The 23734-nt window shown below is 57.0% G+C and overlaps 3 protein-coding genes across 5 annotated transcripts in view; all 3 read right to left on the reverse strand.

Annotated features, from left to right (window-relative positions):
- The window catches only part of MEGF8 (multiple EGF like domains 8), a gene marked incomplete at its 3' end in the record, with an annotated part of 41569 nt that extends 31434 nt beyond the window's left edge, over positions 1 to 10135 (reverse strand). Inside the window, exons 1-8 of the mRNA XM_082862568.1 lie at positions 9296 to 10135; positions 4171 to 4334; positions 3733 to 3939; positions 2710 to 2890; positions 2540 to 2628; positions 1525 to 1940; positions 939 to 1084; positions 688 to 810 (exon numbers count right to left, since the gene is read on the reverse strand). Of these exons, the coding sequence (XP_082718694.1) occupies positions 688 to 810; positions 939 to 1084; positions 1525 to 1940; positions 2540 to 2628; positions 2710 to 2890; positions 3733 to 3939; positions 4171 to 4334; positions 9296 to 9482 (1513 nt within the window). The 5' untranslated portion in view covers positions 9483 to 10135. The remainder of the gene's footprint in view (positions 1 to 687; positions 811 to 938; positions 1085 to 1524; positions 1941 to 2539; positions 2629 to 2709; positions 2891 to 3732; positions 3940 to 4170; positions 4335 to 9295) is intronic.
- A 580-nt stretch (positions 10136 to 10715) lies between these two features.
- Positions 10716 to 18941, reverse strand: TMEM145 (transmembrane protein 145; the record flags this gene model as incomplete). 3 transcript variants are annotated; one of them, XM_082862624.1, is made up of 15 exons in its annotated part: positions 10716 to 10982; positions 11928 to 12134; positions 14170 to 14290; positions 15164 to 15336; positions 16086 to 16179; positions 16326 to 16404; positions 16493 to 16573; positions 16901 to 16969; positions 17083 to 17154; positions 17247 to 17331; positions 17477 to 17536; positions 17629 to 17715; positions 17798 to 17875; positions 17992 to 18066; positions 18819 to 18941. In XM_082862624.1, the coding sequence occupies 15 exons, from the start codon at positions 18939 to 18941 to the stop codon at positions 10902 to 10904; spliced, it is 1485 nt and encodes a 494-aa protein (XP_082718750.1). The 3 variants fall into 3 exon arrangements, with proteins under 3 accessions (XP_082718750.1, XP_082718749.1, XP_082718748.1); XM_082862623.1 differs by having other exon boundaries at positions 10716 to 11454; positions 17435 to 17536; XM_082862622.1 differs by lacking the exon at positions 10716 to 10982 and having other exon boundaries at positions 11574 to 12134; positions 17435 to 17536.
- Positions 18942 to 20979: 2038 nt separating this feature from the next.
- On the reverse strand, positions 20980 to 22157 carry PRR19 (proline rich 19; the record flags this gene model as incomplete). Its single annotated transcript, XM_082862203.1, has 2 exons — positions 20980 to 21452; positions 21539 to 22157. 2 exons carry the CDS (start codon positions 22155 to 22157, stop codon positions 20980 to 20982), a joined length of 1092 nt encoding a protein of 363 aa, XP_082718329.1.
- Positions 22158 to 23734: the final 1577 nt, after the last annotated feature.

Below are 23734 nucleotides of genomic sequence, written 5' to 3' on the forward strand. Positions count from 1 at the left end.
TCAGAAGGGTGGAGAGAACAGATGGGCCTCTGGGAAGTCCACAGTCCCATGAAAGGATATGCCCAGTTTGTGCACAAAAGTGTCTTTCTGAGGAGAGGGCCTGTGACTTTCTTCCCATTCACAAAGCAGTCTCTGATCTAATGAGCTTGAAAGGCTTCTCCACACTCCCTCCAGGTGAGCCCTCTGGCCTTGCGCTATTGGGACAATGTGTTGGGCCCTTCACTAGACTGTCTTCTTTCTTCACTTCATTTTACTCAATTTATTCTCACAACAGCCCAGTGGTTTAAGTGTTATTACATTTTACAGAGGGGAAGTTGAGGTGCAGAGAGATTAAATGATGGTTTTTGTACAAAAGGTTGTTTAGGAATGGCCATCCTGGTTCTGCCACTTGCCCACTGTGTGACCTTGAAAAAGTTGCTTCTTTGTAGGCAGTCCCCTGGGACAGCTGATAACTGGCAAAACCTGGATTGGAACCTAGATCTGATGCTTCTGAAAATGTCTCCCATCTCCATAGCAACAATGCCCTGGTCCTATCTCTAGTGCAGGTGTGCCTCCTGAGGCCAGCTCCGATAGGATATTGGGCTCACCCCAACAAGGACCGGGGTGGCTCCTTCCCAAAGCCCAGTATCACTGTGGGAGCAAGCGTGACCCTCAGGAGCCCCTCATGGAAACAGAGGGGCCACTCACCCTCAGGAGTTCCTGGAGGGGCAAGCTCGGCCCCCGACACCCACTGATGGCAGCCAAGGTGGTAGAAGAAGATGCCATCTTCATAGCACTTTTCCTCCTGGTAATGGGTGTGCACGTTGCCCCCTGGGAAAGGAGCAAAGGGGCACAGCTGGCAAGCCTGGGGGAGGTGAGGACACCCCTGCAGGGAGCCTCAGCTCAGCCTTGGGCCCCTGGCAGGCAGGCAGGTAGGTGGGATCGGGGAGCCTCCTCACCGTAGACCACCATGTAGTTGCCCAGGACACTGGCTGTGTGAAAGGCCCGCTCCCGTGGGCCCTGAAGCCCATCCCGGCCCTTCAGGCTGGTCCACACGCGCCGATCCACGTGGAAGAGCTCGGTGGAGTTCACCCGCACAGAGAACCTGTAGGGGAGGGGAAGAGGAGGAGCTTGAGGCAGGAAGGGCCTCTCTCCCTCCTCTGGGCCCACAGTTGAGACTGGCTTTACTGGATTTATATCCCCTCAGAACTAGAAGCTCCTCGTGGGCAGGACCCAGGTTTGATTGATCTCTGGGTTCCCTGCATAATCTAGCCAGGGCTAGACACCAAGCAGGGGTTGGTTAAATGACTGGATGAGTGGGAGTGCGTAGGGAAGCAAGTGACCAAGAGATTGAATGACAGACTAGAGAATGCGTGAGTCAGGGAGTAAATGAGTGAATAAACAAATGAGTGAATGAACGACAGACGGGGTGACTGAATGACTGCAGGGGTCTATCAGTGGGCAAAGACCGTTAAAGCATAAAGGCCCAGGGTGTTAGGCCAGGCCTGGCCCTGCAAGGCATGGGGTGTGGGCCAGGTGACTCACCGGGCAGTGGAGGGCCGGTGTCCACCGTGAACCAGCAGGGCGCGCGACGGGGCATGGAACACCATGGAATGGCCAGTGGCGGCAGGGGGCCGCCCACCTGCCGGAATCACTTGCTCCCAATAGCCCCCACTGGTGCTGTCGAGGCGGAAACGGAAGAGGCCAGAGGAGAAGAGGTCGTGCTGGGTGCGGCCACCAGACACATAGAGCCAGATGCTGTCCACTAGGGCTGCTGCGTGACCTGCCAGGCCTGGCGGCCCTGAGGAACTGGAAGCAGCTGGTGCCAGAAGCTCCCAGTGGCCACCACCCAGTGGGCTAAAGGCCCAAACGTCACTGGTGAGGGAGCCGTCAGCCAACTCACCACCCATCAGCACGAGGGAGCCGGCCCAAGCCACAGCCACGTGGGAGTGACGGGCAGCCTGTGAGGAAGAGACCAGGAGACGGAGATGGAGAGGGAAACAGATGGTGACACAGAGAAAGAGAAAGGCAGAGAGAGATGCAGAGACAGGGCAAGATGGAGAGACAGAGATACAAAGAAAGAGAAAGTGAGAGAGGGACAGAGATAAAGACAGAGACATGCAAAGAGAGAAAAGAAGAGAGATGGACCCAGAAAGACAGACACATGCGAATAAAAAGAGAGATGTGACAGAGAAACACAATAAGAGAAGGCGGAGTCAGGGAGAAATGACAGAGACCAGTAGAGAGAGTAAGAGGTATAACCCAGAGAGAAGGAGACACAGAGACCGAGAGAGACCAGACGACCAAGAGTCAGAAACAAAAACCAAAAGATGGACCAAGAGAGACAGGAGACACACAGAAAGGTAAGATGCAGAAAGGCAGATAAACGAAAAAGAAAGAAAATCAAAGACAGAAAAGCAGAAGCGGGAGGTGTAGGTGGTCATGTATCACACTGCGGGAGTTAGGGGTGTGCAGGGTGATGGGGTCACTCTGGGGTGCCCTGGCTGGGTCTGACAGAGTGGACAGGCACCTCCAGGCAGGGCAGAGGTGGGGTCCATACCGGGGCAGGACTCAGGTCCCAGCGCTCCCAGGTGTTGGCAGAGAAGTTGTACAGGACGAGGTCACCCAGGGCCCTGTTGAGGTCCTGGCCTGTGGAGAGGTGGACAGTCTCAGGCCCTGGCCACAGGCTGCCAGGCCTCTAGACCCCAGACTCATATCCCATCTGCTTACCTCCGAAAACAGCCAGCAGCCCCGGTGGGGACAGGAAGGCACCAGCCGCCCCGATACGGGCGGAGAAGGCGGGGTCCCCGGCACTCACGTTGTGCCACCAGCCAGCCCCCTGGTTCTCCCAAAGGTGCAGGTCACAGGCGCGTCCCAGGAAACCAGGCTCACAGAGGCATGGTCCCAGGGGCTGGGGGGAAGGGGACACAAAGGCAGGGACAGAGAGAGAGAGAAAGAAACAGACAGGGAGCAGAGAGAGAGCCAGAGTGAGACAGATGGAGCAAAACGGAGGAGAGAGATGGACAGGAAAGGAGAGGATGGAAAAATAAAGACAGAGAGGCAAAGAAAGAGACAGGAAGGAGACAGGCCAACAGACAGAGGAAGAGATGGACACAGAGACACAATCAGAGGGAGGCAGAGAAGAGGAGAAATGAAGACAGACCAACAGAAAAAGGGAAAGGAAAAAGAAAAAGACCCAGAAAGGACAATGAGGACAAGACAGAAAGACAGGTTGGAGAAAAAAAACTGATGAACTCAATGTCGGCCTGGGCTGGAAGAGCTCAGATCCGGGGAGGTCAAGGCAGGGAGGGCTCAAGGCATGACCCAGGCCCAAAGCTGGATATGCATGGTTTAGGCCCAAGGTCAGTGGTCAAAAGTCAGAAGTCATGGCTGGGGGCCCAAGGCCAGACAGAGCGGCTGGGTGTGAGGGTGGAGTCAGGCCTGGCACGAGGAAGGCATGCAGGTTTACAGGTGAGAAGTGGGCTACAGGTGAGGTTGGGAGTGAGCTCAGGCAGAGGAGGGGCCCCCAGTGAAGGTGGAGTGGAAGTGGAGTAACAGGTTGGGGGAGTGGGATCTGGAAGGAGAGAGAGAACTGTAGCAGGGAGCAGGGTCCCTGGCGGGGTCAGCATCATGGGAGAGGATGGGACGGCAGGGGTTGTTTCAGGCAGGGGCAGAGTCAGGTCTAGGACATGGGAGTGGTGGCTGTGACCACAGGGCAGGGCCCCAGGGGAACACAGCTGGGGGCAGGCTCACCGAGGCGCAGGTGCCGTGGCTGCCACAGTAGGCTGGGCACTCCTGCAGGCCGCAGTCAGGGCCCCCCCAGCCCGGCTCACAGACACACACCCCTGGGGGCTGGCACTGCCCATGGCTGTAGCAGCCCCCCGGGCACAGGGAGAAGCGGAATGAGGCATTGAAGCCCAGCAGGTTGTAGTTGGCATCGCTGAAGAGGTGCAGCAGCATCTGCAGGCACAAGGTGGGTGGGGCTCTGGGGCTGGACTGGGAGAGGGTCCACTCCTGCCCCCTCCCCACCTGGGGTCCCCATCTCCTTTCTTTGTCTCTCTCCACCTCTCTTTGTCCCTCTATCCTTCTGACTGATGTCAAGTCCCCCCGCCCTTTGTTTCCCTCTGTGTATCTACCCCCCGTCCTGCACACTCCACTCCAGCCACAGCCCCGCAGCCAGGCCCCACCAACCTTGCCTGAGGAAGCCTCAATGGGCGGAGGCCGGGTGCTCCCACTCAGACTGGCAAGCAGGGGCCCGCGGGGGGAGTCACCATCATACACGAACAGGTAGTCATACGTGCATTCCGTGTCCAGGAAAAGGAAGTCCAGCAGGATCCGGTACTGGGAGCTCGGGGCTGAGCAGTGAGAACAGGGGGGCCAGGCTCAGATGCGGACCCTCTCCCCATGCCTCCACGCAGCCCCCCCACAAAAACCAAGCCCTGCTCCTCGTAACACTGGGATGGGGGCCCAAAGATGAGTCAGACCTGGGCCTTGCCTTCAAGGGCTCCCAGGCTCCCAGCCCAGGGAGGTCAGAGCTGCGACAGCAAGAGGGACAGAAGCTCAAAGAAGAAATTACAGTATCATCCCTGGAAAGGACCCCTGAGATCAGGCTGAACACCGCCTACTATTCAGATGGGGAAACTGGAGTGCAGAGAGAGGAACCCCATCCCAGTGGTCACACAGAACTTCCCATTTATTCTTGAGCTTCACACATGCCCAAGCCTGAGGGTCAGTCCAGGCGTGAGCAGAGAGGCATACTCCCAGATGGAAAAGGGCCTCTGTGAGGGTCCTCTGTTCCAGGCTCAACAGAGCTCTAGGGGAAGAGGTCCCTTTCTTCCCCCTGGCCAAAGACTGAAACTTGGAGCACCACAGCTCCTCTCTGCCCCCACCCAGGGTCTCTTCTCTCTGTTTATTGTATTGAATAGTAGCTAAGGCCACAGACTCTGGAGCCAGACTGCCTGGGCTCCAATCTTGGCTCTGCCACTTACTAGCCACTAGCTGTGTGACCTTGGGCAAGTCAGCTAACCTCTCTGGATCTGTTTCTTCATCCGTAAAATAGGGATATAATCACTATGGTCGATTCATACTTCTTGGCCACTAATCCCATCAGGAAATGATGGCTGACTCCCAGCCCCTTGTATCTGGAAGAGCCTCAGAGACTAGCTTGGCCAATACAAACCAGAAGTGATGCTCTGGGACTTCCGAGGCTAGATCAGAGGAAGCCTGCAATTTTTACCTGGGCCTCGTAGAATACTCCTTCTCAGAACCCAGCTGTCATGCTATGAAAAGTCACATGGAGGGGCCATGCGTAGGCGTCCCAGCTGTCATCCCCAGCTGAGCTTCCAGCTGACAGCCGGCATCAACCGGCTCCCTGTGAGGGAGCCTTCTTGGACGCCCGGCCCAGGTGAGTGTTCAGATGACTGCAGTCCCCACTGGTCTGACTGCGACCGCATGGGAGGCCGTAATGGATAATGCACCTGAAGTGCTTACGGTAGGCCTAGCACCTCATAACGCTACTACTCCTAGCACTGTCGCTCTTCCTGCTCTCTGCCAGGTCCTGGTTGCAGAAGGTTCTCTCATCCCACATCTCACACTAGGGGCTCAGGGAAGGCTTGTGGGCTAGGGAGACTAGGAGACCTGGGTTCCAGCTCTGCTCCTGACCCTAGGCCAGCCCCTCTACCCATACTCCTCAGTACACCCATCTGCACACTGGAGATGCTCGTCCACTATTCACGAGCTGTGGGATCCTGCGCCAGTTCCATGGGCTCTCTGGGCCTCAGTTTCCTTGATGTAAAATGGGGATAATTCTCCTCAGCCGTCAAGGCTGGTGTGAAGATCCCAGATGGTGACTCTAACATGCCAGCCCAGGCCTTGTCCTCCCTCACCAGGACCACTGATCCAGCCTCCTTCGTGGCCTGTGCTGACATGGGTCCCTGAGAGATCTCCCCAGCTCGACATCTGGCCCTTACCCTCCCCTGCTCAAAAGCCCTCCATGGCTCCCTACCGTCTCCAGGAGAAAGTCCAGCTCCCTAACCTGGTGTTTGGAGTCTCAACTTGTCTCACATCACCCCACGGCTTACAGCTCTATCAGGAGCTGGGCCTGTGCAGAAGTTCCTCTCTCTGTCTAGAGCACATTCTCCCTTCCTGCCAGCAAACTTCCCCACCTTCTCCAAGAAGCCTTCCCTGATGCCCCCGGGCTGGGTTAGGTGCCCCTCTAGGTTCTCACTTTCTAATACGACCTTCATTCCTCTGGGCCAGGACCACCTGTGTCCAGGTGTGTCTCCCCTGCAGCCTAGGAGGCCCACAGGACAGGGCCTGGGCCTACTCATCTTGGGGATCCCTCCCCGACATTGCCCAGCACGGGGCCTGGTATTGAGCAAGGGCTCAGGAAATACTGGATGAAGGAAAGAAGAGATGCACAAGACAGAATACTGAAGTTGGCAGCTCTCCCTCAGGCTCTGGCCAGAGCCCCCAAGAACATCACACGTAGACCCCGAGCTGTGGTCTGGAGAATGCAGAACAATTCAGCCAGGCCAGGCAACCAGACCTCGCCGACTCTTACCAGCCTCAACCAAACTATAAAGCTCTGTTCCTAGAATCACAACAAGCACATCTTTGCCAAGTGCCCACCAGGGGCCGGCTCACCATCTGCCTTCCCCAAGTTCCACCTTAAGTTCAAGTCCTCCTGTTTCTGCCCAACATGGGCCTAACCCCCAAGCCATCCTGGACAGAGATCTGATCCTAAATGCCCCTGCTTTTCAAAGACAGATGCCTCTTATTCACGAGGATGTTATGAGGACTGGGCACAATGAAGTGCGAACACGGTACAGAAGTAAGTGGGAGAGTTGCTTATTTTTTAATAGATGGGGGAGCATGTTGGTTCTTAGAGGTGATGGACATTGGGAAGGATGGGAGCTCAAGGGGCGTCCAGTAGTCTCCTGGACTCCTTCTTTCCCCAACATCCAGCCAATCGGTCCCCCAAGTCTCACTGGTGAAACTTCACAAATCTCTCAGTGTTCTCCGTGCCTCTCCACCCGCTTAGCTCCTGCCCCAGTTCAGAACTCATCCTCTCCCACAAGACTAGCACACCAAGTCTCCAGTCTACCCCCCACCCAGCCTGAGAGCAACGCCCCATTCCTGCTCAAAATCCCCCTTTGGCTCCCCATCAATCCCAAGAGAAAAGTCAAGATGCTCAGCATGACATTCAAGGCCCTTCTTCCCCTCCTTCTGGTGCCCTCCGCTCCTCCCAGCCAACAAGTTTAGCCAGACCAGACAAGCCTAGACACGGCTCGGAGGCCCACCAGCCCCTCTTTTGTCTTCCTAGAGGCTGTTCCCTTTTCTCACCCGGTAAACTCCTATGCATGTTTCAGAGCACTGCTCTGGTGGCTCCTCCTCTGTGACCCCCAGCAGAGTCTTCTCACTCCCCTAGGCCCGACTACCCAACCCTGCACCTCCTTCCATCTCAGCCCTGAGCACACCGGGGGCTGAATGTCTGTGTCCATCCCCAACCAGGCTGGAGCTCTTAAAGGCCAGAGAATGATTTATACCTTTAACACATACACACACTTCCCATCCTCTTCTCAACCCCTAGACAGGAATGGCCCCCAAGATGGGGACAAACACACTCATCCCCAAAAAACATGCTTCATCCATACCCCACACAACAGCCATAGAGATCTTCTAAAACGTAAATTAAATCATGTCTTTCCGCTGCTCAGAACCTTCCATAGATGCCCAGTGTCCCCAGACAAAGACCAATCTCCAAAGGCTGCAAAAGGAGGCCCTGCACGATTCAGACCCTGTCACACCTCTGGTCTTTGCCCAGGACCTCCTCTGGGGGACTCCCACCTCTCCCTGGAGGCCAGCTCCTCATCCACTGCCATGGGAGCCTTCCTGGACTTCTCCAGCCACTGCCTGGGATTTCTCTTCCACCTCCCTATTGCCCTCAGGACACAGCTCAAAAATCACAAGGTCAGGGCTTCCCTGGTGACTCAGTGGTTGAGAGTCCGCCTGCCAATGCTGGGAACACGGGTTCATGCCCCGGTCTGGGAAGATCCCACATGCCGCGGAGCGGCTGGGCCCGTGAGCCATGGCCGCTGAGGCTGCGCGTCCGGAGCCTGTGCTCCGCAACTGGAGAGGCCACAACAGTGAGAGGCCCACGTACCGAGAAAAAAAATTCACAAGGTCCTATACCACCTGCTTCCTCCCAACCCTCCAGCCTCTGGCTCATTGTTTGTCTTCTTGGATTCTGTGTCCTAGCATACGGATTTCTAGTTCCTCAAAAGCATCATATCCTCCTGTTTCCAGGCCTTTGCACAGGCTATTCTCCTTACCTGGAATGCCCTTTTGCTCTCTCCTGCACATGCCTCTGGTCTCAGGTATAGCCCAGGCTGAGTCAGATGTCATCCCTGGGATTCCCACTCCCTGGGGGTGGGTTTGTTTCCCCCACTAGACTGGGATCCCAGGAGGGTAGAGATGGGGTCTTTGAACAGGCTGTTCCCGCTTCCTGGAATGACTTTCTCCTCCTCCTGGCTGATTCCTATTGGTCCTTTAGGTCTCAGCTCAGACATCTCCTCCAGGAAGCCTTCTCTGCTCTCTCCCACCCAACAGGTCAGGCACCTCCTCTGGGCTCCCCAGGCCCGTGGGGTTCCTCTATCACAGCCCCTACCACTCTGGACTGGACTGTCTGTTAACATGTTTGCCTCCCCCACTGGATTCCAAGCCCCAAGTCATCGGGGATTGCTGGGGCTGTGGAGGTCTCTGCTATGTCCCAGAGGCAAAGACAATGTCTGGCACATGAATGACTGAAAAAAATGCTTTTATTGAAGTACTTTAAAAAGGACAACACTAATAACCCTAAGACCATTTACTGGGCATTTATTATGTGCCAGGCACAGTAAATACCTGTTCTCACTTAAGTCCAACAGCCCTACGAGGGGAGTACTATCACTACCCACACTTGCAGGGAGGGAAAGCCGAACCTCAGAGGAAGGAAGCCACCTGCCCAAATTCACAAAGCTAGTAAAAAGTGGAACCCAAACGTGAAGCCAGGTGGTTGGGCTCAGAGCCTGAGTTTCTAACAGTTACTCAGAACACCCCTCACTGATGCTTCTGGCTTGTAATTGTCCATCTGCGTCCGGGTGCAACTCCCCCATCAGACTTCAAGGCCTTCCAAGGCAAGGCCTAGGCTGGCTGCATTTTAGAGCAAAGGGCCTGCACCAGAACCGGTTCCGGGAACATGGTGAGTGGATGCAAGACTGCACAAATGAATGAATTAGCGCACCAGCCAGTGTGTGACCCACACGGCCCCACTCACCCTCGATGAGCCACTCGCAATTGCCATTGACGCTGTAGTTGCCCGCACCATCTGTCACGAAGCCTGGCGCCTCCCGCAGCACTTGCCGCTGTCCCTTGCAGTCCCCTGCCCGGGCCCCAGGGGACAGCGGCCACAGCACGGAAAAAGATAGAGCCAGCGCCGCAGCCAGAGCCCGGCCCAGGGCCATCGCTGCCTCCAGCACTGACCCTTACAGAGGGACGGGTCCTAAAGACCCGGAGAAGCCCCTCCACCCGGTTTGAAGACCTGCAAATGCGACCTCTATAGATGGGACATGGCCTTGTAGACCAGGGAGGTCCAGGAGTCGCTGTCCCCGCGAAGGGAACCGCCGCTGTTGGTGGGCTCTGGAAACCGAGGGGTGGGCCCTTATAGACCCATGGAAAAACCTGTAAATGGGGTCGTTACGTACGGGGCAGACCCCTAGGGGCCACGGGAGTCCCTCATAGACATGGGCCCCCATACGCTGGCTGACCCCATAAACGGGCCGCTGCAGGCCGAAAGGGACCTTATAGACCACTGGGTCCCCAGTGGGCGAAGGGCTCTACAGCTCGGCGGGGGCCTACATAGAGTGCGGGCCTGGCCTGGCCCGGAAGGTCCTCCGGGAGAGACGCCCCTCCAGCCAGGGGCGGGGCGCGAGCGGGTGCCCAGGGCAGAGTCAGTCTTCAGGGGCTCAGGCCTGGACACCACAGACGAACTCCCTTGCTCACCCACCCGCGCCTCCCTTCCGAGCCGGAGGAGCCAGATGAGAAAGATGAAGGGACGCTCGGGCCAGAGCGGCTCCAGGAAGACCCGCTTGGAGGGCGAGAGGGTGGGGGCCGAGTGGCCGCGATGGGAGGGACTACGGAGAGGAGGCGAGAGTCGCGGAGACGCAGGTCAGAGCGGCCCTGGGAGGACTGCGAAGCACCCAATCCCACCCCTCCACAGAGGGAGACTTCCGGAAACTTCCCCGCCCATTTGTTCCTAAACGCATGCGCAGCAGTGACCTCCTTGGCTAGTGAAGTGAGAATCACACATGCGCAGTGCTAAAATCGTAACCCGAACTCCCGGCGCAGGTGGCTGAGCGAACCGTCGGCCACTGGAGGGCGCCTCTACCCCTAACTGGGGAAGAGAAGGTAAAAATAAAGAAGCCGTACAGTAAGAGGACACTGCTAGATGATGATTCATATTTTCAGGGTTCCCAGATTCTGGGTCAACAAAAGGTCAGGTTATGCAGGCCCCTCCCAAGATACCATTTCACAGTTGGGCGCACTGTGGTCCCGAGCCTGGAACGGTTCTTGCTCAGCCCCGTCTCTGAGCACTGTCAAGATGTAGAAGAGCCCATCTTAAAGATAAAAACTCAACGAATCCTCTTTATTTTGGCAAGAAGGGGAAATAAGTCTTTCTGCCAAGGACCTGAGGGAGGGCCTTCGGGATGGAGATAGGGTGAACAGAGTACGGGTGCTAGGTCACAGAGATCCCAAGGGAAGGTATGAGTCGAGACTAGCTTCACAACATCCGTCCCGGGAGCGGTGGCTCGGGGTCGCGGAGTCCTGGAGAGTCACAGGCAGGGTCCCGGCGATCGTCACTGGTTTTCCGGGGTCCGGCGGGGTCAGAGGTCTCGGAGGGGGCCAGGGGGCCGGAGGTCACGGAACAGCGGGAGCCCAGAATCCGGTGCCGCTCGGGGCAGGGGCTGAGGGAGGGGACGGGGAGAGCGGCTCCCGCGGGACCGTTTGGCACAAGAGTCGGGGGAAGGGGTCGGGAGCGGGACACTACGCACCCCTACCTGGGCGCGCGGGGTGGGGAGGTTTGGGAAGGCCGGGGTTGGCAGAGCCCTGGGGCCGGGATAGAGCGGGGATCCGGAGCCCGGCCGGGGCCCGGCGCGCGGCCCATGGGGCAGGCGCGGGCAGGGGTACTCAGACCGGGGGTGCGGTGCCCCCGGTCGTGTGCATGCTGAAGTATTCGGTGAAGCCGGTGTGCGGCGCCGCTGTCTGGGGCACGAGCGGCTGGTAGGGTGGCGTCGGGCCATCCCAGCTCGGGTCGGCCGCCTTGGGGAACCGAGAGGAAGGGGGCGGGGAGGCCGTGCCCCGCTCGGCCATGGTCACCACGCGGCCCCTCGGGGCCACCGCCGCCGCCACCGCTGTCTCCTCCACCTGCTTCCCGGCCTGGGAGGGGGGTCAGGGTCAGAGGCCGTCCAGGACCCACGGGGGGCAGATGCGGCCCCGAAGGCCCGTCCCTCTTCCCCCGATGATCCCCCCTCCCGAGGTGTGGGTGCAGGTGTCAGTCAGGGGCGCCTGGACAGTGGGGCCAGGTACTCAAGGGGCGGCGTCGGGGTGCGCCGGTCGAACTCCGGCGGCGGCCGGGGAGGCGGGGGAGAACCGCGGAAGGCCGCCGGCGGCGGGGGCACCGCGCGGGGTGTCCGAGGGGGCGTACGCAACAGCGCCAGGACCCAGTCTGGCAAGGTGGGCGCGGGCGCCGGGGGATGGTCGCGGCGCGGCGTTGGGGCGCTGGGGGTGCGAAAGGCAGGGGGTGGGCTCAGGCGCCTGGACGTGGAGGGCGGTGGAGGGGCCGGGAGCGGGGTCAAGTACTCCAGGGGCGGCGCCAGCAGCTCCTCCGGCGCCGGGGCCGCGGGGCTTACGCAGGAGGTGGGCGGGGGGATGGAGAAGAGCTCCGTGAAGTTGGGCACCGAGTCGCTGATGAACGTCACGTTCCCGTAGACGTGTTCCGGGAAGGCCTTGTCTGCGGATTGGCTTCCTCCGGGGCCTGGGGCTCCGGCCGAGGCGATCTGCGACGTGCGCACGTGGTACGGGAAGTTCTTGTTGGCCGCCGAAGGGCGTGTCATGATCTGGGGCGAAGGGCAGGCGCAGGTTGGAGAAGGACTGTCCAGGCCTCAGGCTGCCTCCATAAACATGAGGCCCTGAGGATTCCCCTTCACCTGACATCCCCGCTTCCCCGAAACCCTTCAACTGGCTTCGGCGCCTCCTCTGAGCTCTCGCAGTACCCTGGCCTCTAACCTTTCCAGTCCATCACAACTCTTGCTACTCTGCCGATGCTTCCTCCATCAGAGCCCTGATCAGCCAGTTATCACTTTAAGCGTCAGCATCCTACTCTGTCTAGTATGATAGCTACTAGTTATATGTGGCTATTTAAATTTAAATTGATCAAAATTAAACTGAAACTTTCATTTCTCAGTCACCCTAGCCACATTTAAGCGCTCAATAGCCACATGTAGTTAGTAGCTATTGTGTGGGACAGCACAGATTGTAGAATATTTTCATAAACACAGGGAGTTCAACTGGACAGCAACTGACAGACTCCAGAATGTTAGCTCCATGAGGGCAGGTACTTGACTGTTCTCTTCCCTGCTGAATCCCCAATACCTTTAGAACAGTGCCTGACACATACAAGCTCTCAAGAAATATTGGTTGAATGCAGAGATGTCTCCTGAATTAGCTGGCAGGCCACGAGGGCAGGGACCGGGTGTGACCCTAGCACTGCAACACGGGAGCCCAGCACAGTCCCTCTACGGTAGTTGCTGAATAAGTGAACAAGGAGCTGAAACCGAAGAACAGCAGAGTGCCAGAGGTGGAGCTGTGCTGAGCTAACACGAGCATTTTTAGGAAGGAAACTGGTTGAAGGTTAAGTATAACAGAAAGGGCACCCCACCTCCCAGCCCCACAGCTCACTGAGTGTGGGATCTGGGACACATTGATTAAACTCCCAGAGCCTCACTGCAGAAAAGGGGTTACAGTGCCTACTTGGAAAGATGAAGAGAGGGTGGAAATGAAAACCACTGGTGCAGAGCCTGGCACATGGTGGGTTCTCAGCATTTCTCCTCTATCTGTCTCTTTGTGACTTCCTGGAACAGAGCCTCAAGAGGGACTGTCCCGGGAAAGTGAGTCTGTACCTAAGGTTCTAGGGTAGAACATGCGGGACCTGGCCCCCTCCGTCAGTGGCCCAGTATATTCCCTGCAAAGAATACATGGTGGACCCCTTGAGTCAGGAGCCGGGGTCTTCAGCAATGCCTATTTCCCTGTGTGATTCCTTCTTATGCCAGATCTTGTGGTCTGCTGGAGAAGGATTGGGTTCAAAGTCCCCCTGCCCCCCACCACCAAAGGCCATGGAGCCTGGCAGGTCACCTCCCTTCTCTGGGCTTTAGCTTCCCCTCTCTGTATAGTGGGTTCAGTGATGGTTATCCATCCTGTCTGGGGTTGCTCTGCCATTTAAACAAGAGGACGAAATAAATGCACGTGAGTGTTCCCAACATGAAACAGAGGCTGGTTTGAGACAGGTGTCCGTTGAATGGTGGATGGATGGATGGATGGATGGATGGATAGATGGATAGAAGAACTGTCAGCCAGAAGGCCAGACAGGATGTAAACCAAGGCAAAGAAGAGGTTTGGTGCTCAAACCCTCTGCTGCCATTCAGATTTAGGCCCCCTGAAGCCCCAGCCTGACCCACCCCAGTTGCTTCTTCCTGTGATAGAGCAGCAGAGATGGAAGAATGGGGGGGGGGGAGGAGAGACCAAGGGGCTTAGGGAAGGCAGTGGGGATACAGAAGGGAAGAGTGAGAGTCTAGGGACACAGGGTCAGGATGGAAATGGGGAGGGGGGCAAAGAAAGAGGGTGGGGTTGGGGGAAGAGGCCAGGACACAAAAGTGGGAGAGAGGAATAGAAGAGGGTGGACTCTGGGGGATACAGTGGAACAGCCTGCCAGAACCCAGCAGGCTCTCAGTAAGTGTCTATTGAATGACTAAAGGGATGAAGTGAAGGAAATGGATCAAGAGCTCAGAACAGAAGGTTCAGGCAGCTCAGGCGTGGAGAGCCTCATGCATCCTCCACCCATTGGTTTCCCATCCCCAACTGGATGCCCAGCCTCACCAGGAACACGCCGTGGGCATACAAATGGATCCCCAGCTGGATGCCATTGACAATCTTCTCCCGGGCCCACTTGGGGATCCCAAAGTTGGCGATCAGGGCCATGACCGGAACTGCAAAGAACCTGAAGGGGAGGTATTGGGTCTGTAGAGTCACTGGCCCTGCCTTCCACCCCACCCCATGGCCCCAAATACCCTGCTATGCACACACATAGGTCCCAAGTGGGTCCCAAACTGGAGGGAAGCCAGTGTGACCTTCAGAAGCCAGAGGTTAAAACGAGACAGGAATCCCACTGGCATGGGAAATTTGGGGGGGGGGAGGCAAGGAGTAGGTTGAATTTAACTCAGTTCTATCCCACCCCAATCCTGGCACCTGATAGGAAATCTATAGATGTTTGATGAATGAATTAACATATGATAAAAACAATTAAAGACTTACTGCATGCCAGACCTGTTTCTAAGCATTTCACATATATACACTCATCTAACTCTCACAGTGACTCTATAAGGCAGGTACAACTTCCATCCCCATTAAACAGGTGAGGAAACCGAGGCAGAGAGAATTTAATTGACTTGTATAAGGTCACACAGTTTCCAAGCTTTAGAACTGGGTCTAAACCCAGGCAATCTGGCTTAGAATCCATCTACTTTGCTGCTGTGTTATGTTGAATAAAAAATATCACAACTAGCTTTTATTGGACATTTACTATGTGCCGGACTCGAAGCCCTCATCTGTTGCCCTATGCAGACTCAAGATAACCCTTTGCAGGAGATACCCCTGACAACCTTTCTTTATGGGCAAGTAACCTGAGGCACTCTTTTTTTCACTATGGGAGAGTAATTATTTCCAGGTTACAAAGTGAGTAAGTGGCAGACTCTGGTGACAGCTGCCTAACTTGAAAGCCCGTCTGCCTCCAAGAGGAGGGTTTGAGTCGGGAAGAGCCATTTCTGAGAAGCCAGGGAAGGCAGGGACAGGTTGGGGCCCCAGCACGTCTCACCAGAGGGTGTAGGCAGCAAAGAAGGGCACATAAAAGGGCTGCTTCTCTGGGAAGTGGCGCAAGGAGATGAGCACGGCATAGCAGAACCACACGTAAGCTGCCACCTGTAGCCCGATGAGCCCGTAGCCCGCTGGCGACTCATACGTGTACAGTACCTGGCCCGGGTCAAAGAACTGGACCCAAGGGAGAAGGCTGGTCATAGCCCTGGCCTCCAACCCTCCACACAGGGACCCCAGACCCCACCCTCAGGTACCCAAGGGGCAGAGGTACTTGGTCGGGAGAGAAGCAGCAGGAGAATGAGAGAGAGAGATGAAAGCATATAGAAGTAGAGAGAGAGGGCGAAAAGATAGAGAATATATCTGCTACCATGGGCCCAACACAGGGGGCTAAACAGCACCACGTGTAAGCTTTTCCATTTGCATCAACTTGATGAAATAGGTCTTATTTTCACCCCACTTCACTGAAGGGGAAACTGAAGCTAAGCAGGAAGACTTTCGGCCAAAGTCAAGGTGATATAAAGCCTTAGAGAAGTCCCCTGGGGTAGGTAAGATCCTCCTAATTTTACAGAAGAGGAAACAGGCCCAGAGAGGGGGGCCATCAGCCAAGGTTAGCCAGCTGGGAAGTGGGAGAACCAGAGCGGAATCCAGGTCTGTGTGACTCCCGAACTTAATCACGACACTGAGCATTAAATGTGACAGACAGTGAGAGACAGAGGGAGGAGGAAGAGAGCTACTCAGAGATGGTGAAGAGGGGAGGAATGCACTTAGACAGATGGGAAGGCGGAAAACCACAGAGTGGGAGAGAGAGAGCCAGGAAGAGCGCGATGTGGGGAAGGGCTAGCAGACAGGTGGAAGAGGCCACCAAAAGCTTTGAAGGGCGAGGAGGATGGGGCAGAGCCTGAGCAGTGGCAGGCAGGACTCACCTTGGCCTCATAGATGAGCAGCGCCACGTGGGTGAGGGTGTACAGGGTCATGTAGACAGACAACTTCACCGAGCCCGAGTGGCTGATGCGGCCCCTGGCGGCAGGCCGTGAGGGGGGACAGCAGGGGTGGGGGCCGTCAAGAGAGGAGGGGGCAGCCACCCCCCCAGCCCAATCTCTGCCCTGCTCCCTAGCCCAGCCACCACCCCCCGACAGTGGTCCCTCCCGCCCCAGCCTGGGCACCGTGTCACCGTGAATCCCTTCCCCAGAAGGATGAGCATCAGCAGGAAGATGAGGAAGCTGGAGGAGAAGAGCAGCTTGGCTGGTAGGAGGGAGGAGAGGGCAGCTCAGACACAGGGCTCAAATTGCAGAGCAGCCCCGGCACCCTCCCGGGTCCACTTCATTCTCACCCAAGATCTTCAGACTCTCATTGCTAATGCCATCAGTGGCATATTGGCCCCAGTAGATGCAGAAGAACAGGAGGCTCAGGACTGAGGGGAGGATGGGCAGAGAGAGGAAAGGACAGAAAGCAGCTTTAGGGCATCACTGTTCCCTAACACTATGATCCAGATGACCAAAACTCTTTCTTCACCCCCATCAGGATTCTAGACCCTTTATTCTCACTGACCTCCTAGGAAACTCTGGAGTCCAGGCCCCAGACCCCTCCTCCCTCTGACCCAGGAGTCCAGGCCCCCAGCCCCTCCTCTCCCAGGGCCCAGGAGTCCAGGTCCCCAGCCCCTCCTTGCTTAGGCCCAGGTATGTGAGCCCTAAGGCCCTCCTCCCACAGAACTCAAACGTTGCAATACTCTAAACCTCACCCTCCACTCCTGCTGCAGCCATGAACATTTTATAAGTCGTGTGGAGCAACTGACGACCTTTCAGCAAATCTGGAAGGAGGGTAGGGGAAGGCTGTACACAGCAGGAAGGGAGAGCAGCTCATCTCCTCCAACCTGGTTTCCCCTCCCCCATCTCTCCCCCACACCCCATGTGCTGGACTCACATCCAAAGTAACAGGAGAGGAAGAAGATGAGGATGAAGACGAGAAGGAAAGTCATATCTGTCTCCAGGATCCCTGCCAATTTGGTGGAAGGAGGAAACCATGCAGTCAGGATGGGTGTCCCTCAACAGGCTCCCACAAAAGATCCTCGATCCCCATATGCTCACCAAACTCATCAGCAGAGAAATGCCGTGTCCAGAAAGACTTGCCATTGGTGAGGACCATCTCATACTCCAGCTGCAGCCCATCTCCCTGTGGGGAGTGTGGAGGCCTAAGGGGGGCCCTGGGCAGGGAGGGGGTCGGCAGGAAGGCAAGGAGGAGAAGGCAGGCCCCGGTGGCCGGCCCAGCCCCTTACCCCACACTTGCTGAGTGCAATGTACCACCACCTTTCACGCACTGAGCGGAAGCTGCGGCCGCTAGAGCAGCTCAGGTAGCGTATTCCCTCCTCTGACACCACCTGGGGAAGAGCAAGAAGGCTGAAGCCTGCCTGTGCCTCCCCCTGGCCCTTGACCTCCAGCACCTGCCCATTCCCCCAGACTGGGCCCATACCTGACAGCCTGACCAGGCATACTGGGTGGTGAGGTTGATGACCTGGTTGTTCTCTGGCCTGATCACTGACTCCTTGGCCAGGCAGTCCTAGGGGAGGCAGGGCCATGGTCACTCCTTGGCTAGCTTTGACCTTATCCCTCCTCCCCTACACCCTCCTCACAGACTTCACCTTGTCCCCTGCCTTGTACACAGCTGGCCACTGGGATGGGTCGTCGAAATAGAGGAGGATGTTCTGACAGCACTTGGCCTGCAGACCCAAAAATTTGGGGGGTTGGGGGAGCATAGGGAGCTGGGGTAACCCTTGCCTTGGGAAGCCAAGGGAGCATCCAGCCTTAGCATGGTGAGTGCTTGGGGAAGGCTCACCTCAGGGTATCGGAAACGGAAGTCCAGTCGGCCGTAATCCGAGAGGAAGCAAAATCTCGTCAGGAACACCCAGTCCTGGAAAAGAGGCCCACTCAGACCCTCTTCTGAGTCCCTTGAGAACTCTCGACTCCACAGACACCCCCCCAACTTTTCTTCCCTACCCTGTAATACCTGGTTTCCCAAGAAGCATAAGGGGACCAAGTCACCTCCAAAATTCTTCTGTGATCCTTTCACCTTGGTTCCAGGATTCCTCCTTCAGATGCCCCCACCCCCAAGTTTCTTCGCCTCCTTTCAAACACTTCTCCCATTTGCCAGGTGCCTGAGAAAGACCCTGGAGGGCCAGATCCCCATCCTGGACACCTTGCATCAGGGATACCATCCCACTGGCTTTCCTCTAATTACCCACACACGCCCTCACGGTGGTCCCAGAGACCATCAGGTGCTGGGGAGTATTCCAAACGGCCCTCTCCTGGTCCTGAACAGGAGTGTGAACTCAGGCTCAATGCGCAGTGAAAGTGCTGTCCCTTCAGCACCACCTCGGCGTCCCCCACCCCCACCCCAAACTCCGACTCTCCCAACCCGGCCCCCCTCCTCGCCCAACTCTGACCTCAATGTCCCCGAGTCTCCTCTCGACCCAATGGCCCCCCCTCAGCCTCAACCCAGACCCAGTCCCGCACTGTGCCTGCCCACCTCCCACCCCACCCCCCGCGCAGCACTCAGAGACCGCCCGGGAGAGGCGGCAGGGGGCGGGGCGGGACCTGCCCCCTCCCTTCCCTCTCGTCCCTCGGGGGCCCGGCGGGTGGCAGGGGAGGGCCCGGCGCGCTCACCTCCTTGGAGCTGAGGTTGCCCCTCACATACTTGGCCCGGGCGCGGGGGGGCAGTGGCAGCAGCAGGAGTAGCAGCGGCGGCAGCAGCAGGCGGCGCAGAGCGGGCGCGCGCGGGGGCTCCATTCCACCCGCTCCGGCCCCAGCTCGGGCTCCGCTCCGGCTCCCACTCCGGCCCGGCGACGGCGGCGAGAGCGCGCGGGCCGGCTGGCGCGCGCCCCCGATTAAAGGGGCCGCCGGGAGCCGCGTTCCCTGCCCCCTCCTCCAGGATGACCCGGCCTGGACCCTTCCCAATCCCCGTGGGAGGGGACGCCCCTTTCCCGTCCTCTCCACGCCTCCGCAGCCTCAGTCCTCCCCTCTGGGAATCTCCTTGGTACCTCCAGCTCCCCGTGTCCTAAAGTGAACTCACATTCCCCCAAGCCAAGTATCCTCCTCCAGACTGCCATCTCAGGATGGCCCACAACCCCCAGGCCCCAGCTCTGTCCTGACCTCCCCCCAGTTTAGTCCCCAAACTGCTCTTTGACTGCCCAGCCCCGCCCCCATAACAGCCATCACCATCTGTGACCACCACAAATTCCATGCACTCTGTGAAGTGCCTACAGAGACACAGAGGCACAGAGTAGGCAAACCACTTGTTCTGGGTCACACAGCTCCGAGGTGGCAGAGAGCCTTCAGCCACAACCACTACACCCTGCTGCCTGACCCTGCCCTGTCACTGCTTACCAGGGTCTGAAACCAGCTGCTGTGAGGCAGAAGAGGTGGTATTGTGAGAAACCCACAAGCAAACTGAAATCAATTGCTTGGGCTCAAATCCCAGCATTGCCACTTCCTTCCCATAAAACCTCAGCCAAGTCACAGCTGTGTGACCTCCCAGTCCAGTCCCCTACACCCTGGTACTGACTTTATGGTTTCCCTGTGGGCAATGGGGAGCCCTGGAAAAGCTTTACAGAGTACAGTCCAAGCCCCTCAGCTTCATTTTCCTGATCAGATTCCAACACATTTCCAGCTTCATCCCTCCCCCTCCACTGCAGAAAATCTGCTGCTCCTCAAAATATCATTTTAAAAAACTTTCTAAGTCAGGAGGCCAAGCAGGAAACGTAAATGTGTGAAATGCTTTCAAAGGAGAATGTGGACCCCACAAAAAAGGAGCCTCTGCTACTTGGCTTCAGCCAGTTGTTAACAGGAGGGATAGTAGGTCTGCTGCCAGGTTTCTTTCCTTCCTCCTTCCCTCCCTCTCCTTGCCTCTCTCCCTCCCTCCCTCCTTCCCTCCTTCCTTCCTTCTCTCCTTCCTTTCTCCTTCCTTTCTTTCTCTCTTTCCTTTCTTTTTTTATTTTGAGAGAGAAGCCAGAATTTTTTTTTTTTTTTCAAATCAAGCACACTGGTTTGTAACAGTACATAACTGATTCTAAAATGTTAAATATACTGTAGCCCAAAGAAAAAAGTCTGTCGCCATATCCAGGCCTCATGTGCCATTCCTGCCCGGATCCTGCACACACACTGTTCCTGTGCCCACCAGACCAGAAGCCTCTCATAGGCAGAGCCCAGACGTGACTCACTCTAGATCCCAGCATGACCTAGGGATATAAGGTGAATGAAAATGGTCCCACATCCCCTATTTGCCCTCCACCAGGCCTTGCACGTGCTGTTCCACAGAAGAGCATTTCTAGATTGCCTGAAATATTCTTTTCCTTCTCTACTAGCAAGTTTCTACCAAACTTAAAAAATACAAGGGTCTTATATCAACTCCCTCATCAGCAGGGCAGTCATGACTCCCTCCTTGGACTCCCTCAGCCCCTGCACCTCTCTCTCTCCCAGATGCAACCACTAGGGCTGAAACTGTCTGTGTTCACCACTGTACTGGGAGTCCCCTGGGGACACAGCCTCAGTCTCACTCACTCTGGAGCCCCAGCATTATCAGAGCTCAGAGTTGAACACATAGTTGGCCTCAGTGGGTGGACGTGTTAGACTGACTGAAGGCCCCTGGGCCTTAGGAAGGCGACAAGTGACAGTACCTTCCCCTCCACCCTGGACCCAGAACTCAGAGCTAGGAAAAGCTGCTCTCCTGGGCCAGCCACTCACTAAAAACCAAGAGGATCATGAGGAAGGTACTTTATTGAAGTGACCAGAGTATGGGATTCCCTCCCCCAACCCAGCCTCAGCCTGCTCAGTACAGTCTCATGGGTGGAAAGCACCAGGCCTCTGGGCTGCTCCGGGCCACCACCCAGGAGAGGCTGGGCAGTGGGGCAGGGGGGCTGGGGCTCCAGTCCAGGGCAGAGGTTCGGGACAACAAGGGTGATGGTGGCTGAGGCAGGGGTTGTGGCGGGCCAATCCCCCAGGGCCGGGGAGGGGGAGGTGTGTCTACCAGCCAGATGCTTTTCAGCAGATCAAAGGCTGTTGGGGGGCCGCAGGCCGCCCCAGATGGTGAAGGCAACGAGGACAATGGGGGTGGCCAGGGACCTTTAGGTGGTGCCAGGTTCACCGGGTACACAGTAGGAGTGCCGGAGGTGTGAGGCACTGCGAAGGTGAGCTCCTTTGTCCCCTCTGGCCTCCTCTGCCTCCCCTCCCCCGGGGCCTCCTCAGGGCTGTTGATCCAGGAGGATGTCATCCTTTGTCTCTCAGGGCCCCTAGGCTTGGTCCCTGGCACAGAGGAAAGAAGCATGGGGCACAGCTGAGATAGAGCAGACGAAAGAAAAGGAAGCTCAGGGGGCAGGAGGTGAGCTCACCTGGCAAGTGTGGCTGGCAGCCCCGGAGCACCAGACTAAGGTCAGGCACACAGCCATGGCAGGCCTGTAAGGTGCCCACGATGGCATCCCTGGCCTCTTGTACTAGGTTCCTCCTGGGGAAGGCCTGTGGCAGAATCAGCTGGCATTGCAGCTCCCCCAGCAGCTGCCCCAAGCCAGGGAGCTGGGGGGGACTGGGTGGGCCTGGGCCCGAGGCTCCAGGCACTTGGTTTTCCTTGCCCCTTGACGGTGGGGCTGGTTCTTGGGCCCTGCCTGGGCTTGGGGAGGACTTGGTGGGGAGTGCAGGGGTGCCTGACTCTAGGGACCCACTGCTAAGCAGCCGTGCCACGTCCAGAGATTTCACCTCGTGGCTGAAGAGACCCCCGTGCTCCCGGCTCAGGCGCCCCTGGGTTATGACCACGAGCTTGGGGGCAGCAGGCGCCACAGAATTCCGGAGAACCACATGTGGATCCCGACTGGCCACGGCAGGATCCTGATGGGCCAATGACCGGCGACTGCCCACCAGGGCCTCGTTACGCTCCCGCCTGGTCTTCCGACGGCGGACACGACCAGGTTTCTCAGGCTGCTGGAAAGGCTTGAGGGCTGGCCCCCTGGGGTCCATGGTGCCCTGGAAGATAAAAGACAGGTGGTTGGGCTTTGCTGGTGGCGCAGTGGTTAAGAATCCGCCTGCCAATGCAGGGGACACGGGTTCGAGCCCTGGTGCGGGAAGATCCCACATGCCGTGGAGCAACTAAGCCCGTGTGCCACAACTACTGAAGCCCGCGCACCTAGAGCCCGTACTTCGCAAGGTGAGAAGCCACCGCAATGAGACGCCTGTGCACCGTAACCAAGAGTAGCCCCCGCTCGCCACAACTAGAGAAAGCCCGCACGTAGCAAAGAAGACCCAACGCAGACAAAAATTAATTAATTAATTAAATTAAAAAAAAAAAAAAGACAGGGTGGTCATCAGCATGCAGATAACTCAAAGACCTAGAAGTGAGTAGAGATGGTTTGGGGTGAGCTGGGAGTACTATTTAGAGACACAAGATGAGACAAAGGGATTGGTAGAGAGCAACTGGAAAAGGCTTGGTCAGGGTAAGGTCAGAAAAAAAGGCAGGGTCATAGGAGTAGGATGAGGTCAAGGGAGTCATGCTGAACGGGAAGATTTATCAGGGGATAGAGAAAGGGTTAGAGAGAACAGGGATATGAAGAAATAGCTAAAAAATGGGGGATGGGAAAGGGATCATGATATTGGCAGGATCTGGTGAACCAGAAAGGGACTTTGGACAGACGAGAAATCCAGGGGTAAAGGAGGTACTGGAGAATGTAGAAAGTGGAGAGAGATGGTAGAGAGAGAAAGGCAGGAAAGAAAATGGAAGTTGGAGAAACAGAGAATAACTCGGGAGGGCAGAAAGGGCAACAGAGGAGCTATCAGGGACTGGGGCCTGGTCATAGAAGGGGGTAGGAAACAAGGCTGCGTGGGGCAGATGAGGTAGGGAAGGGAGTACAGTTGGTGGGGGCAGGGAAGGGGAAGGGCCCCTCACCTGCTCCTGTCCCCAACGAACCCCGCCCCCCCCACCTGCCCACTCCACGTGGCTGTGGGGTACAATGGCTTATTTTCCGCGGTGACCCTAGCTCTCAACGTGCCTGCTACCCTTCCGGGTCTCACACAGGGCCTCGTGCAAGCACGCATGCGCGTGCCCCTCCCACGCCCTTTGGCTCCCCACCCCCACCCCAAGAGGCACAGGCCCAGGGGCACGTGCCAGCTGCCCAGAGCGCAGGTTATAGCCCCGCCCCTCCCGACCTCACATTCGGAAACCTCTTTCATTTGTCCTTAGGCACCTCCTATCCACCAATTGGCTGTGAGGTCCACTAGGCCCGCCCCCTTCCTCAATGCTGATTGGTTTAGACATCTATCGCGGACTTTCTCTCTGGAGCTTGGAGATGTAGGCGAAGCCAAGAGGGAGAAGGGCTACGGTAGCCTTACACACAGCCAGGCTCCAAGCAGTCACAGGCTTTATCCCTAGAGAGTCAGTATAGTGTCGTCATTTAGAGCTAGGCTCCAGACCTACACTACCTAGGTTCAAATGCCCAGGCACATTTGAGCTCTGTGACCTCGGAAAAGTATGTAACTGCTCAGAGCTTCAGTTTCCTAATCTGTAAAATGGAGTTGGTATCTTCTCCTTCTTATAACTGCTG

The sequence above is a fragment of the Leucopleurus acutus genome (assembly GCF_964270905.1).
Source record: "Leucopleurus acutus genome assembly, chromosome: 20".
Lineage (NCBI taxonomy): Eukaryota > Metazoa > Chordata > Mammalia > Artiodactyla > Delphinidae > Leucopleurus > Leucopleurus acutus.